Source organism: Trichoderma ghanense (assembly GCF_004382785.1).
Source record: "Trichoderma ghanense strain CCMA-1212 chromosome Unknown scaffold_1, whole genome shotgun sequence".
NCBI classification, from domain to species: Eukaryota; Fungi; Ascomycota; class Sordariomycetes; order Hypocreales; family Hypocreaceae; genus Trichoderma; species Trichoderma ghanense.
In genome coordinates, this window is record NW_027395664.1 from 1,306,400 (window position 1) to 1,322,755 (window position 16,356).

The 16,356-nt window shown below is 54.9% G+C and overlaps 4 protein-coding genes across 4 annotated transcripts; 2 read left to right on the forward strand and 2 right to left on the reverse strand.

The window, feature by feature from the left end:
• Window positions 1-2,769: 2,769 nt before the first annotated feature.
• CCMA1212_001797 (Bud site selection protein RAX2) lies at window positions 2,770-6,534 on the reverse strand (the record flags this gene model as incomplete). Its single annotated transcript, XM_073699211.1, has 2 exons — window positions 3,062-6,534; window positions 2,770-3,005 (listed from the first exon to the last, which is right to left on the reverse strand). The coding sequence occupies exons 1-2, from the start codon at window positions 6,513-6,515 to the stop codon at window positions 2,770-2,772; spliced, it is 3,690 nt and encodes a 1,229-aa protein (XP_073562339.1). The 5' UTR covers window positions 6,516-6,534.
• A 2,303-nt stretch (window positions 6,535-8,837) lies between these two features.
• CCMA1212_001798 (putative endonuclease LCL3) lies at window positions 8,838-11,414 on the reverse strand (the record flags this gene model as incomplete). The annotated part of the gene is made up of 7 exons (XM_073699212.1): window positions 8,838-9,248; window positions 9,333-9,800; window positions 10,237-10,304; window positions 10,358-10,507; window positions 10,562-10,984; window positions 11,057-11,298; window positions 11,353-11,414. 7 exons carry the CDS (start codon window positions 11,412-11,414, stop codon window positions 8,838-8,840), a joined length of 1,824 nt encoding a protein of 607 aa, XP_073562343.1.
• A 393-nt stretch (window positions 11,415-11,807) lies between these two features.
• On the forward strand, window positions 11,808-14,763 carry CCMA1212_001799 (U3 small nucleolar RNA-associated protein 12; the record flags this gene model as incomplete). Its single annotated transcript, XM_073699213.1, has 2 exons — window positions 11,808-11,824; window positions 11,895-14,763. The coding sequence occupies 2 exons, from the start codon at window positions 11,808-11,810 to the stop codon at window positions 14,761-14,763; spliced, it is 2,886 nt and encodes a 961-aa protein (XP_073562342.1).
• An 816-nt stretch (window positions 14,764-15,579) lies between these two features.
• On the forward strand, window positions 15,580-16,189 carry CCMA1212_001800 (U6 snRNA-associated Sm-like protein; the record flags this gene model as incomplete). The annotated part of the gene is made up of 4 exons (XM_073699214.1): window positions 15,580-15,593; window positions 15,691-15,838; window positions 15,983-16,085; window positions 16,158-16,189. 4 exons carry the CDS (start codon window positions 15,580-15,582, stop codon window positions 16,187-16,189), a joined length of 297 nt encoding a protein of 98 aa, XP_073562628.1.
• Window positions 16,190-16,356: the final 167 nt, after the last annotated feature.

Sequence of the window (16,356 nt, forward strand, 5' to 3'; positions counted from 1 at the left end):
ACTACCGTATACCGCAAAGGTACGATCCTCAGGTGAATGACGAGCAAGCATTCCAGAAGGCGGATAGGTGTCAGATGCTGTTGGCTCGCATCGCGTGGAGGGACTCATCGGAAAGGAGAAATACCGTTGATTCCTTCCGGACCTCATGCCGTGAGACATTCGCAACAGCTCCGTGGGATAGACCAGTGCGTGGTGCTCCGTTGCTGTCCCAAAGGGCATTCACTTGTGCTTGGAAGAACAAGCATCACGAGAAACAAAAGGCTGATACTCGTGGCATCAAGCATTGGTCTTTTCGGATTCTTCCTCGCCGAATTCGAGCCGTTTCCCAACATCGTCCCAGCCAACCACAGCAATTCCGTACAAATCGGACATTCAGGCAGGACCTTGCTTCTCTGCCTTGCTTTTACTCTTCCTAGTGCAAACTCATTACTACAACCTGCATGCCTAGCTGCACGCACTGCTTACGAATGCGACGAGGTGCATTCGGTTCCATGCAATGCCTCTCCTCCAGAGCTGCAGACTACTGCACGACGGGGGCTCTGAATCACCCATCCTGATGCATGTGTCCGGCACAGGCCACACACTGCACTCAGCTATGTACCTTTCCTACCTTTAGTGAAGTGCATCTTGATTAAACTTTTTCTTTCTTCGGTCTCTTTTTCTGCTGTCTGGCTTTTAAATTTACTGGTGGTGTTTTATTGTGTGACGGTGTGTCTGGAGTGTGTCTCGCCTTGCCTTGCCTTCTCTGGTTGAGGGGGGACGTCCTTTGTTATTCCCGTGGCGTTTTGATGATCTAGCCTTCTTGACGTACTTCCGTTGTATTCAAGAGGCCGAGACATTGCAGGGACCGAAAGAATTGCTCACGCCCCCATACGAGACATCGCAGCATCTTTCTCCGCAAGCACTTACAGACCCGGCACAGACGAGGTACAGAACAAAGGTTGCAACAGGGGGGGTTGGGGGGGTCTGAAGCAATTGATTGGCATCGATGACGTCAAACGTTTCTTTTTCCTGTCTCTCCTTTGTCTTGCCTTACTCGGAGCAAGCACAATGAAAGGTTTGAAGATGAAGTGAAAGACGAGAGATGCTGTTTTATTGCTGGGCTGTGCTGTGTCTTGTTTCATGGAGCGTTTCTGTCGGCCAGAGCCGCAACTTGCAAAGCTCCGAATGCCCGCTTGGCTAAGCGGTATAGCGTGTCACTAGTACTTACTTGACATGACAAGGTGATCAGTTCGACTCTGATAGTGGGCAGCTTCATTTTCGTATCTGCGGATTCTTTTGCCGGTTATACGAGCTAACTACCCTATAAACGAAGATGGCTGCGAATGAGCAGAGGTTAAATTCAGAGAATTCAAGTTTGCTNTTTCGGAGGATTTCATCGTCTGCTATCTGAGACTTTGAAGTAACTTCCCTTCTGAACGCTTTGTCTGTCCACCACTTCCTATGAAAATCTTACCCTTACCCTCAACAAGAGCCATCATATACGCGAATCCGGTCCGTTCTCGCTTCATCGCCGATTCAAACCCCAAGCCCGCCGTTTGGCCTCTGGAATGTCCCATGTGTTTTTTTACCGTAAACACGAAATGACGATTGGATTGGCTACCTAAGGGTACGGTTTGCCATGAGACGAGACGAGGCGAGACGAGACAATTTCTTCTGTCTCACCACACCAGACTCGTTTGCCATCAAGCAACGAAGAAAGAAAAGGAATTTAGAAGGAGAAGGAGGAGAAGTGATTTTTTCATTTTTCTTTTGCGCTTCAGGTAGCATATCTACTGAAGAAAACGTTTTCAATGAAATTCACGATAGGAATGTCAAGTTGCTTGGTTAACGACATCTCCATGACGGAAATTCTGCCGTTGAGCTTCTTTGATATCAACTAAATCATGCCTCAAAAGGACGTGGTGAACATATTGACAGCCAAACCAATCACTCTAGAGCAAATAACAATGCAAATCCAACACATACGTTACACATCCAATCATCATTCCCCAGAACCTCTCGCGAGAACGCATCACCGTTCAATAACTCTTCATCATTGCCAGTCAAATTAATCACCCTTTCGCTCAGATCAGACTTCTGTCCTATTCTATCCTCCCCCCTTAGATCCAAAGATCTTCCATTGGCGACGAGGAAAAAAAAACCCATTCTTCACATTTTCAACTTCACGTCATTAAATTGACCGCCACGCAAAATGTTAAGAAACACAACACGGAAACCACAAGGCCTTCTCTTCCCAGCACCCAATTTCCCAGAGGATAAGAAAAGCAGAGGAAAAAAAAAAAGAAGAGTAAAAATAGTATAGAATCGCGACAGTCTTTGTGCCGGAGACTGCCCTGGATATATAATACAATGAAAGGACCTTTTAGAGGTCAAATAGTGACAAGGGTAGCATGGAAACTGGGTATCAGATTGACCCCCGACGCATCTATGCGAGAAGGGAAAAAAAAAGGAGGGGGAAATTAACTATCAGTCATAAAGTCGTAAACTGCGAGAAAGAAACGTCTTTCAAAAGAAAGTCAAATGCCGAAGAATCCTTGGGCAATGCAGAGGCTGGTGAGGCGCCATCTTGCAGTGATATATCATGGAGCGTAGCTGTCTCGCTTCGACATGAAGGAAGATCTTCGAATCATTCCCACCGTCTTTTGAACCTCTTGTCGTTCTGTGTAAGTCTTCCGTATGTGTTCCAAACTCCCTATCCAAACGCCAAACGCTGCATTGGAAATGTATGCTGAAAAAGATATTGACTCGCTTTTGAAAGTTGCAGCCTCATACATGTGGTGCTTCCCCCGGTCGTGTTCTCTCAAGCTGCTCCAGCAGCTCACGCGGCGGTATCCGTTGAATACCGCTTCCGCGATCGTACATGGAGGTCGGTGCTGGCGTGTATCCCTCGCGCTTCTTGCGTATCCGGTCCAGGATGATGCCGGAGACGACGAGAATAACGATGAGTGCCAGCGAGATGGCGAGACCGATGAGGACAACAAACACAAGGGGCAAGTGTTTACCTACGGGTGAAGAGTTAGCAAAGATCTTGTATAGCCGGTGAGGGTGAAGAACATACCGCTAGAGGTGAAGAAATTGTCCTTTTGAGAAAATACTCTGGCAATGCTTCCAGCCCCTGTATCCGTGCTGGTCAGAGCATAAGGTAGGTAGTCGGTGCCGTTGTAAATGACGGCCGAGGCCATTCCGACGTTGGGGAAGGGAATGGAGCCGGTGAGCATCAACACTTGGCGATCGTCGAGGAGGTCGGATTTGTCGTGCGACTGGGTTACGGTGAAGACCTGCAGGCTCTGGACAACGCTGCCCGATGGCGGAAGCACAGGAGGGCTCTGCCACTGCTTGCCATCATACTTCATGATGAAGACGGAGCCATTCGGTGAGTTGCCGGAGATCCAAAGCTGACCGTTGTCGTCGGAGCCCGGAGTGATGGCGTTGACCGGGCCGGGAATCTGGCTGGCGCCCGCAAAGTCCTTCCAAACCCCCTTCTTGACATCGTACATGGCAAGGAAGCCAGTATTGGTCCCGTTGGTACGCAAGTCTCCGCCAGCAATCAGCTGTGTCTTGCTGAACCACATGAAGCTGCTGACTCGCCCAGCCAGAGTGCTGCCAGGCCTCGACCACTGTGCGGAGTCGGCGTCGTAGGTACAAACACCGGGACAGTCCAAAGCGCCAGCCTGTTCAAACGAGCCACCTGCGTAAATCTCAGACGAGTCGGGCCTCACGGTGACGACGGAAAGTGTCTGGTTGCCGCCTAGTAGCGACGCAGGCTGTTGGCTGGAATACGACTTTGAGACGACATCGTAGGCAATAAGCCCACTGACGCTGCTGCCATCAATGGTGCCAGTGACGTTACCTCCCGCGAAAAGAACGCTTCCATGAAGAACGAGACTGGTGAAGACTGATTCGGAGGAGATGCCCGAGCCCAGTCCGCTGACGGTGCCGTTGTTGGCGTCGTCGATGATGACCAGGTTTTCGATCGTAGAGCCATTGGAGGACCGCGCCGAGAAGTGACCTGCGAGAACGGTAATGTTGCTGTTGTTTCCTGTATAGAAGGCTCCCGCGAGAACACCAGACGTGGGCTCTGGAGACAGGTCTCGTCGCCGCTTGCTGCCCGCCTGTTGGGTCTTGGGCTGGATCCGGACCGGGAATTGCCCCAGCCCTTGGTCGCTGAGCATGACGGCGCCATTTGCTCCCAACTGTGACGACTCGACGGAGCCTGCGAAGAGGGAGCTGCCGGTGGTGAGGTTCAGCTTGGAAGCAGTGAGCATGCCGCCAAAGTCGGGGGCAGGGCCTTCAAGATTCTGCAGCCAGTTGTCCCTCGAAAGGACCCAAACCGCGAAGCCGTGTGCAGGAACTGCTTCAAAGCTTCCAAAGGCGTTGCACTCGGTAAAGGAACCCGTAAGGGCAATGGCGTCCTCGGTAACGCTGCTAATGTTGACCTGGAATGCCACAACTTGCTCGACCCTGCCGTTGACACCTGCACCCAACGGACTCCATTCCTGGCTCTTTGTGTCGTAGACCGCCACATGGTCCAGCCCGCCTTTTCCGTTAGATCGCAGGTTGGTAAAGTCTCCGCCAACAAACAGCTGCGTGCCTTGGAGGTACATGTCCAACACTTGGCCGTCGAGACCCCCGTTGAGAGACATGAGCTTGCCACTGGTATCGATGGCGACGAAGTTGTGGTGCGCGTCCGAGGTAAAGTTGCCGCCTATGTAGGTGATGTCTCCCGATGTTGCCAGCGATTTGACGCCCGTGTTGTGGTCGAAGCTTGCTCCCAGCTGGTTGACGGGCGAGTCGTTCAGGCTGGTTGTGTTCACCTTGGTTTGGCTCGGGTCAAAGTCGAAGAGGCCGTTGAGGTTTCCAGTCGAGTTGAGGAGAGTGAAGCCGACCTTTTGGGCCACAAAGGTCATTTCACTCAAGTCCTGGCCGTCGAGAGGGGTGAGAGTAACTTTCGGTTTGAAGCTGTCTGAGGTTCTTTCGATGTAGCCGAAATAGATTTGATCATACTTGTCAAAATTGTTGGTCTGGTAGATTGAAGTAGTAAAGTTCGACTGAATGGTGCCGCTGGACATGATGCCGGTAATGTTAACGCGCCCTCGGGTCAGGCACGAGCCATCGGGCACGCAACCCGGGGTGTACATGTTGACAGAGTAGTTGCCGGATTCGATAATGTTGGGCGAGAAGACGACAGATGCGGATTTGGACGAGATGGGGCTGGTAAGGTGTGCCGTCAGATATTTGGAGTCGCTCTGCAGAGAGGGCGACTGCTTCCAAGGCCCGGTGGCGGAGGCGCTAGAAGGAAACGTGATGTTGCACGCCGGCTCGTTGAAGGAGTTGATGGCGTAGGAGAACATGTTGTCCTCGAACAGCTGCACGCCGTTGAGACCGGCCCCCTTTCCGTACCAGGCTGAGATGTCGATCTGAAAGGCGTCCATGCCAACTCTGTTGACGAAGTGGAAGTCCTGGAACTGGACTTTCGGGTCGTTGCTCAGCGGGCACTCGCTCGTGCAGCTCGAATTCTTGCCGGTAGCAGGATCTATATAGGTAAAGTTCATGATGCCGTTGATCGGCAGAGCGACGAAGCGGAATGTCTTGGTGCCCCTTCCGTCCTGATGCGTGTTCCATAGCCGCAGCTTGGTGGGCTCGAATCCAAAGTCAAACGTCGCCTCCCAAGAGCCAGGCACCCCGTCTTTCAGCAGCCAAGTCTTACCCGAACCTCCAGAGCCGTCGTTGCAGATGACATTCTTGGGGTCGTCGAAGCCCTTGGTCGAAGCGGTGCCGCCAGCCGAGATGTTCGCGGTAGAGAGGTTGATGGCCTGCCCGTCAGCCTTGTTCGGCGCCGTGACATTCCCCAGACCAGTAAAGCTGCCGCCGAAAATGACATGCCCGTTGGACGCCTTGGTGATGGAGCTCACGGGGGCATTGAAGCCCGCAAAGGGCAAATTCGTCCAGTTGCCGTCCACCTTCCACGCAATAGCGTTTGTCGAGTTGCCTCCCTTAAGGTTCCCGCCTACGTACACTATCCCCTTGTCGTCATCGCACAAGAGGGCATTGACCGCTCCCTCGAGGCCGTCGAGCGGCGTAAACGTGGTCGTGTTGGTGTTGTAGATGGCGATGGCTGTCGACTTGATGCCGTCCATGCTGGTGAAGTTGCCTCCGAGAACGACCCCCTCGACGCCATCCTGCAGCGTTACTGAGCACATGGCCAGAATCGACGCGTCGGTCGCGGCGATGGGTGCGAGGACGCCGTTCGGCAACTGTGTCAGCAGGTACTCGCTGCCATTGGTGCTCAAGGGCCGTGCGATTTGCTCCTGGAACTGGTAGAGCGAGATGCCATTGAAGTCTCCGGCAATGCCTATGCTCCCCAGCTGGGAAAAGTCGAGGTTCGCCGGCGGCGCTGCTGTGATGTTGAAGGCTCGCGATAATGAGGGTGCGATGGCTGCCAGAGTCGCAAGGCTCATACCCGACAGACGAGGGCGTCGCGCCGCCCGGCGTCGTTGTGAGGATAATGGCATGGTGATGTTTCGCGCCGCGCTAAAGGGAGAGAAGTCGGATCGTGAAGAGGAACAAAGAAACGGCGGCAAGTCGCACGCTCAGGGCGCAAACGATGATGGAAACGTCGGAGCCGATGATATTCGAATGGTCATTTCAGGTGGACGCTGGCGGATGAGGTCGGCTGGAGGCTATCGCATGACGACTTCGATGTTTTGCGTCGATGGCGATCAAGTAATCAAACGGCGGCAGAAGCGACAGGGAGGAACAAGGAAAACAATTACAAGGAAAATAAATAGACAGAGGCCGGGGGGTATCGATCTGGAGGAGCCGAGCGTAAACGATGAACCTTGAAGCTGAATCAGCAGGGCGATGGCCGTGAATAGGAGATGCTCGGGCAGAGTCTCGTCGCCCGCGATGAGGATTTTTTGGTGATTGAAGAGGCAAAGGCAAGGCAATTGGCGATGGCGGCGGTGGCTGGTCTGGTTGGGCTCGAGCAGGAGGAAGGGCGTGAGGAAAAGCGGCTGGAATGCGGGAAATTGCTGGCTGCTGCTCTGACGGCTCCTGGCCGGTGGGGCTAGCCTTATAAGGTTAGTGGCCTGGGCCGGGAGAGGCGCTGAATCAGGAACAAGTTTCCAGGTTCTCTTCTTTTCTCTTCTTGTTCCTGCTTTGCCCTGTTACTGATACGACAGATGGGCTTCTTCTCTCTGGGTTGTGCAGTGAGCAACTGTGCCGGTTGCACTGCTTGGTGGACAGCTGAGGGAGACAAGGAAAAGCAGAGCGGTGAAGTCAACGTCGCCGGCCGGGAGCGAAGCGAGATTGTGCGCTACGAGATCGAATCGGCCTGAAGCCCTCACCAGGCCATCACTTGCACGGAGCACGCACTTGAACCTGTGCTAAGCCTCACTGCTACACGCAGCCCGTGATACGGAGTACGGCGCGCTGCAGCTCGTATAACCGCCGATTGCAATTGAAGGGACCTCGGTGCGACTGTACGGTTACTGCTGCTGCCGCTGGTGAAGCAAAGCGTCGTGCGACGGTCTGATGGTTCGCTGGCGGATGAGACGCTGCAGCCAATCCAGCTGTTCAAGTGCTTCAATGGAAGCACAAGGAATCGCTCAGCTCGACTGCTTCGGGACCTCGACTCGATCGTTGGATCAGAGATGCTCGATGCCCGATGCTCCTCTGCTGCCCTAGTGAGCTCCGAGATAAATTACACAGGGCCACTGATCCGTCTTCCACTCCACTGCTGGCCAAGTATGGTACGATGCACAGGGCAAGGACTGCGTCAGCAAGGAAGCTCTCCTTCTTCTATTAATAACTTGCTTGAATTCTCCGTCCAGGAAACAGGATCGTAAAGAGTCTGCTGGAAATACCCCTGATGGCGTTTGTGACTGTGAGATGCATCACGGCAGCGCTCTCTTCTGCCGCCTTGGGGTGCATGTTCCTATTCGAGGGACGTGCCTTTTCGCATCATGCCAGGGGGGGACACAAAACGAACGTCGGTCCACTCTAGCTTGGAGACACCAAAGGAGATGCGAAACGCAGCTTATCCTTCTCCCTGCAGCCCTGATCCCAAGTATGACTTCGTACCGGAGCACCTAATGAAGGACCACGCACGACCTGAGAGGGAACAAAGAATAAGATCTACCGTCTAGCCATCCATCTCGGCTCCCGCATCTGCTCAAGGTTCTTCTGGTGATGACAGCGGAAGAGAGCCGAGAGACGCACAATCCACGGAGCACTCCCGGCTCGGATCACGGCTGGAATGGACTCATCGCGACTTGCCCGGTGCTCAAGTCGATGAGAGCCAATCTTCGCTTCTGCGGCCTATTGCTCGTCGAGCGTGGAAGCAGCCGTGACCACCTGGTGCCGCGGCCATGTCACCAGTAGCCGTCCTGACAGTGTTTTGTTTGCTGTTGCAAACCTCAGCCGCGGCTTGCATGCCATTGGCATAACATCCAAGTTGGTGATCATGCCACGCCGGTCCGTTTACTCGGTAGCTTGACGTTTTGCTGCGTTGCATTTCGGGTGAATCCAGGACGTCAAGGCCAAGCCACGGCAGAGAGGGCCGTTTCACACTAAACATCGAAGCAAAAGGGGCAGAGTAGGTGATATGTTTCTGCCGTGCCTCGTAGAATTTCTTCCACCCGGGTTGTCCTCGAAACGCCCACTGCCACAGATAAGAAGCACCCACGTACTTTGAACTCCGAGCCGTTCCCAACCACAGAAAAATGGCTAGCACTGAGACATCCATCCGTATCTAACTCAACAAACAAAAGCAAAATCGCCATCACTCTGTGATACTCCACAGACGGGCTGCTGCCTCAACCTCACCACCACCACTACTGCGTCTTGTCCTGCTGCGCCGCCCACCGTGTCTTATACTCCCTCGGGCTCTCAAAGGCCTTTGGATCCCCCGCCCACATGCCCCTGCGCTTCCTCCTCGCCTTGGCCTCGGCCGCCTTGTACCGCTCCTCCAGCCCGCCGTACTCGCCGCCGCTCTTGGCCTCGTACACCGTCGCCAGCCCGGCCTTGATCATCTCCAGGCCGACGTTCTTGCGCAGCAGCCACCGGCGCACGTACACCGTCGCCACGATCCGCTCGTACTGGTCCGTCTTGTAGATGTACGCCCGCACGTTGCGGTGCAGGATGTAGTTCCGGAGCCACTGCAGGGCTTCGGCCGCGTAGGGCTGGGCTGGCTTCCCAAAGTGCGCGCCCTCTGGCGCATCGATGGCGGCGATGCGGATGGGTATCTATGCCACAAATCCAATCTCAGGTCAGCAAATCTCTTTTTTTGCCATTGGCATAAGGGAGGAGGAGAGGGGGTGTATCCTCACGGTTCGTCCCTTGAGCTCCTTTCTCGTCTCGGGGACCTTTCTCAGCCACCCCCAGCCCACGGCCCTCCCTCCCGGCGTGTGGAACAGGTGGAAGTTGTCGCCGTCGCCCACGCTCGTCACCCGGCCAAACAGGCTCCTGTTGCGGAAGAAGTTGGGCCTCACGTAGGCGGCGCCCGGGATCCGGCGCAGGTAGTTTGCGTACAGCTGCAGCGCCGCGAGGCCGACCAGCGAGAAGCCGACCATGGGCGCCCACGCTTTGGCGGCGGCCAACGGGCCCGACTCTTCGGGGCTGTTGCCCAGGGAGTCGGGCCAGGAGATGGGCCGCTTCTTCTTGGGCTGGGCGTCTTCATGTGCCCGTTTGCCGGAGTCGGAGGCTCCGAATGGCCATACCATTGTCGTTGCGACCCGGAGGTCGGCTTTGGGCGCAGAATGTGCTGAGTTTAGCTTTTGACGGCAATGAGGCCGAGGCTTGAGGTCGGATTACTGCGGGCACTGTTCCCTAGTACAGTGGTGTGTTCACTGTAAAAGCGCCAACCAGACGACGGGAGCTTAGTATTATGCGCAGTGACCTCTCTTGGAACGGCTACCTGGGAATGGGCTGGCTGCGAACGAAAAGACCAGGCTGCCTGCATTCATAATCTTCACCATCTCGTAGTATGAATGTGGTGATTATAGGAGCAAGAAATCTTAGGATAATGCTTGATTCGTATGGAAAAAAGAAGTAATGGCTATATAGTTCCCATCATGAAATTCATCTACACCCACCAATAAGTCACCCACCCCCCAAACGACTCCCAGCTCCTGACTAGGCTGCATCTACCAAGCACACGATACCAAAATCTACCTTTGGCCGGAGAAGGAAAACGGGCGCCAAGCTCTAATGTCCTCTTTAGCTGCCTTGCACCTTAAAGGTCCTGCCGCTGGCCGTCTTCCTCTCTCGTTCCTCGTTGTCCGGGCGCGCGCGACGCAACACTTGACGGTCGTTAGCATCGTGCTACCATGGAAGTGCGGCAGTTCAAACTCACCCTGCAGGAAGTCTGCGGTTCGCTTCCTCATCCGGGAGTGGATGTAGGCCTTGGAGGCCTTGATGTGGTAGTGGAAGTTGTCTCGGAATGTCTGGATGTGGGAGATGACAGCGGGCATTCTCGCAGGAGTGAGGTGCCTTGGGAAGAGGACTTGGACAAGTTAGCACAGAGAGTACCCAATTGGACAATCCATCACCTCCTTACCAAATGTGACGTATCCAATCTCTCCAGATCCGGTGTCTTGGACGCCAGGGACGCCCTGCAGCTCAAGCGGGGGGTCGTTCCTGAACAGCACCTGGGGCGCATTCTGGATGGCCCGTCTTCGTGCATCGACAAACTCCTGGATGAAGACCTTTCCGTACACCCGATCGGTTTCCTCCCGGAAGATTGTGCTGAAGATGACCGTGACACGATCGTGGCTGGCCTTGACGTAGATGGCCTCCTCCTCTCGATAGTGGATGGCCTTGACCTCGCCGCCTTCCATGACGCCCTTGGGGGCATCCTCTGAGCTGAACTTGGATGCTTCCTCCTTTAGCTGGTAGTGCTCCTCGTATGCCTGCTCGAACGGCGCAGCCATGGCGTGGCGCTTCAAAAGGGCGAACTGCATCGCCAGCGCGTCGCGTTCCTCTATAGTTCCCGAGTGAGTCGAAAATGGTCCAAAAGGCATTTGCTGCTACGCTACGAGAGACAATGGCCTACCCTTGGACTCCGGCAGGTTCTCCAGGTCAACCAGGACGGAGAAGTCGTAGCCGACCTCGACCGGAACGACGTACTGCCCATATTCGCGCTGCAGGACCTGCTCGGCGCCATACTTGGCGAGGTCCTTGAAGCATCGGATCTGGATCGACAGCAGGATCTTGGTCTTGACCTCAGGAGTCGAGATGTGGAATGTCACGCCGTCGAAGTCGGATACGGTCTGGTCGATGTGGACGGGCGGGGCGCTGTTTGCCGCGGTCAGCTGGGCTCTCGCTCAGGGCAATGGGGCTTGTGTGTACCCGGAGAAGCGCTCGGTAAGCACCGACTGGATCAGGGCGTTCTGGTAGTCGAGGAGAAGCATCGTGGGCGGTTGGGCTTCAGGCGGTTGGTGTCTCTGTCTCAGCGTGTCCTTGTCCGGGTCGTCCTGGGAGCTGGTTGAGCGACTCCGACCCCCGTGGTGGGGCTGAGCTACGTTGCTGAAGACGACGTCAAGCTCGGGGGGGACAGCTCAGCACGTGACAGGGGGGCGGTTTAGTGAGCAGGCACCGTAAGCTTAGCGCTGTGGAGCGCTGGAGGCTGCTGGAGGTTAGTGGGCGGTGCGGTTGCTACAGCGGGCGAGCGGCCGTTATCGATAAGCGGTGGAAAAAAAAAAGTTATCTCGACTCTGCGCAATTGGCTAGCAGCGGCATGTAAATGCAAGCCCAGATCCTCTGGTGAGAGCAGACGCCCGCGTTGGAGGCTGAGATTGCCCATCATGGTCAAGTCATACCTGTGAGTTGCTGATATCCATATGAATGCTGTATACATGATTCCAAGGCAGTTGTTCTGACAATTGGTGCAGCAAGTACGAGCACGCCAAGTCTTTTGGCACGATCCTCTCCGGCTCCTCGAACCTCGTTTGGACGTCCAAAGATCGAACGGGAACCGGCGCCGGCCAGGCGATCACGGCCGCGAACGAGGAAGTTCTGTGCTGGGACATCAAGAAGGGCGAACTCGTCAGCCGGTGGAGGGATGAGCGGTGCTCCTATCCCGTCACTGCCATTGCGCAGAGCGGCGTGGACAAGGACATGTTCGCCGTGGGATACGAGGATGGCAGCATTCGCATCTGGGACAGCAAGATTGCCACTGTTCTCGTCAACTTCAACGGCCACAAGTCCGCCATCACGCACCTCGCCTTTGACAAGTCCGGAGTGCGGCTTGCCAGCGGCGCCAAAGACACCGACATCATCGTCTGGGACCTGGTTGCGGAAGTCGGACAGTACAAGCTTCGCGGACACAAAGATCAGATCACTGGACTCCGATTCATCGAGCCCGAGGCCCAGGTGAGCGATGAGGATGGAAACAAGGCTATGATCTCCAACGGCGATGATGCGCCCGAGGGGTATCTCTTGTCTACCGGAAAGGACTCTCTCCTCAAGCTCTGGGATCTGTCGTCACGGCATTGCATCGAAACGCACATCTCGCAGACGAATGGCGAATGCTGGGCTCTCGGCGTGTCCCCGGATCTGAGCGGCTGCATCACCGCAGGCAACGACGGAGAGATGAAGGTGTGGTCGCTGGATGCGGACGGGTTGAGCTCGGCAGCTCGGCGGGTGGAAGTCAATGCCTCCGCTCAGTTCCTGCAGGACCGGGGCACCCTTCACCGACAGAACAAGGACCGAGCGACAGAAGTCATCTTCCACCCACACAAGGACTACTTCGCCGTCCATGGTTCCGACAAGAGCGTCGACATTTGGCGCATCAGATCAGAGGCCGAAGTGAAGAAGGGTCTGGCCCGAAAGAGGCGGCGAAGACGAGAGAAGAAGAAGGATGCCAAGCATGAGGATGAGGACATGGAGAACGCAGATGATGCGCTGGACGACGTATTAAAAGCCGACATCAGCGACGTGTTCGTCCAGTACGTCATCGTAAGAACAGGCGGCAAGGTCCGTTCGGTGGACTGGGCGCTGCCAGCCGGCCAGAAGCAGATTCATCTGGTGGTGGGAACCACGAACAACCAGCTGGAGTACTACAATGTGCAGCCCAAGGAGAAGAGCGATAAGAAAGCCAAGGACGACATCCCAGACTACGCCAAGGCGTTCTCGGTCGAGATTCCCGGACACAGAGCTGACATCCGCGCCTTGTCACTAAGCTCAGATGACAAGATGCTGGCATCGGCGTCCAATGGCCTGCTGAAGATTTGGAACATCAAGACGCAGACCTGCATCCGGACATTTGAGTGTGGGTATGCCCTCTGCTGCTCGTTCCTCCCCGGAGACAAAGTGGTCGTCGTGGGAACAAAGAACGGAGAGCTGCAGCTGTTTGATGTTGCATCAGCATCGCTCCTCGACAGCGTCGACGCGCACGAGGGAGCCGTCTGGGCGCTGCAAGTCCACCCCGATGGCCGATCCGTCGTCTCCGGAAGCGCCGACAAGACCGCCAAGTTCTGGGACTTTAAGATTGTGCAGGAACAGGTTTTGGGAACGAAACGAACGACGCCCAAGCTCAAGCTTGTGCAGTCCAGGGCGCTCAAGGTCTCGGACGACATCCTCAGCTTGCGATTCTCGCCCGATGCCAGGCTGCTGGCAGTGTCGCTCCTCGATAGCACGGTCAAGGTTTTCTTCGTGGACTCGCTCAAACTATACCTCAATCTCTACGGACACAAGCTGCCTGTGCTGAGCATGGATATCTCGTACGACAGCAAGCTCATTGTCACGAGTTCCGCAGACAAGAACATTCGGATCTGGGGTCTCGACTTTGGTGACTGCCACAAGGCCCTGTTTGGACACCAAGACAGTATCCTGCAAGTGGCCTTCGTCCCCCACAACTCGGACGGCAACGGGCATCACTTCTTCAGCAGCGGCAAAGACCGAACCATCCGATACTGGGACGGAGACAAGTTTGAGCAGATTCAGAGGCTGGACGGCCACCACGGCGAGGTGTGGGCTATCGCCATGAGCCACAGCGGCAACTTCCTCGTCACTGCCAGCCACGACAAGAGCATTCGCGTATGGGACGAGACGGACGAGCAGATCTTCCTGGAGGAAGAACGGGAAAAGGAGATGGAAGAGCTGTACGAGAGCACTCTGACGGCCTCTTTGGAGAAGGACCAGGAAGGCGACGAGAATGGCGAGGTTGCGGCCGCTGGAAAGCAGACCACAGAGACGCTGATGGCTGGAGAGAGGATAGCGGAGGCTCTGGAAATGGGCATGGCCGACTTGAACCTGCTGAAGGAGTACGAGGAGGCCAAGCTCACCAACCCTCACGCCATGCCGCCGCAGCGAAATCCCGTCTTCCTCGCCCTCGGCAACATCACCGCTGAAGCCTACGTCATGTCTGTGCTCCAGCGCATCAAGGCATCCGCTTTGCACGATGCCCTGCTGGTGCTCCCGTTTGCCTCGGTCCCCATCCTCTTCACGTTCATCAACATCTTTGCCATGCGGTCGATGAACATCCCCCTGACGTGCCGCATCCTGTTCTTCATGCTCAAGACGCACCACAAGCAGATTGTGGCCAGCCGAACGATGAAGGTGATGATGGACGGCATCCGCACCAACCTGCGGGCGGCGCTGAAGAAGCAGAAGGACGAGATGGGCGTCAACATTGCGGCGCTCAAGGTGGTGGGCATGCAGATCCGGGACAAGAGCGTCAAGGAGTACGTGGACGAGACGTGGGAGGAGGAGAGCAGGGAGCGGAGCGCAAAGAAGCGAGCGTTTGTACATGTTGCTTGAGGGGGAAGGATGCTGTTAGTGAGGAAGGAAGGCATTGGACATGATAGAGCCATGGCGAAGTTTTGGGCCATGTTGCTGGGCTTAGGAGTTATCTGCTTAGGATTAGAAAATAAATACAGACGTGATTTTGTCATTCTACCCGGCAAGCGTGGTGATGTTTTCAATTCGATTACGAAGCCTGCCCTCCTCCGGCATTTGGTAGGTGTCAAAGTGCCTCTCATAGCCCGGCTGCAAGGACTCCTGCCATCAAATACATAGTAGCATCCAGCATTGCCCATCTTATTCCCACAGTCTTGTGAGAGGTTGGTTAGGAGCAGCTCCTCCCGCCACCACCAGCTTCACGCATTGCCAGTCTCTCTAACCGCCGTCAACCCCCCATGTATCAAAACATCGCCTTTGCCGCGGTACAAGACTCGAGACTACCATTAGATAAAATTATCAACATCGTGCTTTGATTCTCTTTTTATGCTGCTGCATGCGTGCGAAAACGATGCCCATACTCTCACCAAAGCCATCGCATACATCGCATCACGTGACCTTACAGCTCCCAACGCCTGTCCTAGTTCGGAACTCAACGTGTGGAACCTCACTCGGCATGAGCTGTGACAACTTCACTCAATCAAAGCAGCACGACTCTCTACATACTCTCAGCAAATCCCGACGACTACCCATACACGACTCTCTCAATCTATCGTCACTCATTCCTCTCATTGGTGCATCCAGAGTGAACAACTTCAGCAGCTCGACACGGGTCTCTCGAGAACATCATCATCATCACCCCCGCCTAACGAAGCTTCAAAACCACATCCCGTCATCATGCTCTTCTTCAGGTCCGTCCCCCTCACAACCCTGGTCTAATCCGCCCACAGTAGCAAGAAGGGCATTTGGGAAACACAGTTGTTAAATAAAAATAAAATAAACAAACAGCTTCTTCAAAACCCTCATCGACCACGAAGTCACCGTCGAGCTCAAAAACGACATCCAGCTCAAGGGAACCCTCAAGAGCGTCGACCAGTACCTCAACATTAAGCTCGATGACATTCAGGTCGTCGAGGAGCTCAAGTATCCTCACCTGGTACGTGAACCACCCCCACCTTGTACTTTCCAGTGTCTTCCATTTTTGCGTCCACCCTTGGGTAACTTTGTTGTTTTTGTTTTGCGGTGGAAGGGGACAATTGCAAGCGGAAGCAGTTTGGTTGACGAGAGGTGAAACGTGCAGAGTTCGGTAAAGAATGTCTTCATTCGGGGGTCCGTCGTGCGGTATGTGCATCTTCCTGCGGCGTCGGTGGACACGCAGTTGCTCGAGGATGCCACTCGGAGAGGTAAGAGCAAAGCCCCTTGAAGAATGTCCCTTACTTCAGGCATCGTCTAATCGAGACTGACTGTGGTTGTAGAAGCTGCTGCGCAGCAGGCTAAGGCGAAATGAGGAGCGTTTGACGGCATGGGATGGAAATGGAATCATTAGCTAAGAGACGAGAATTGCTGAATGCTTGCTTGCGCTTCAAAAAAATCTAAACGAAAGAAACTATTCTTGGAGCATCGGCGTGTGACGGAAAACATTTGATGGATGGCTCATCTGGGGTTCTGTTGCAG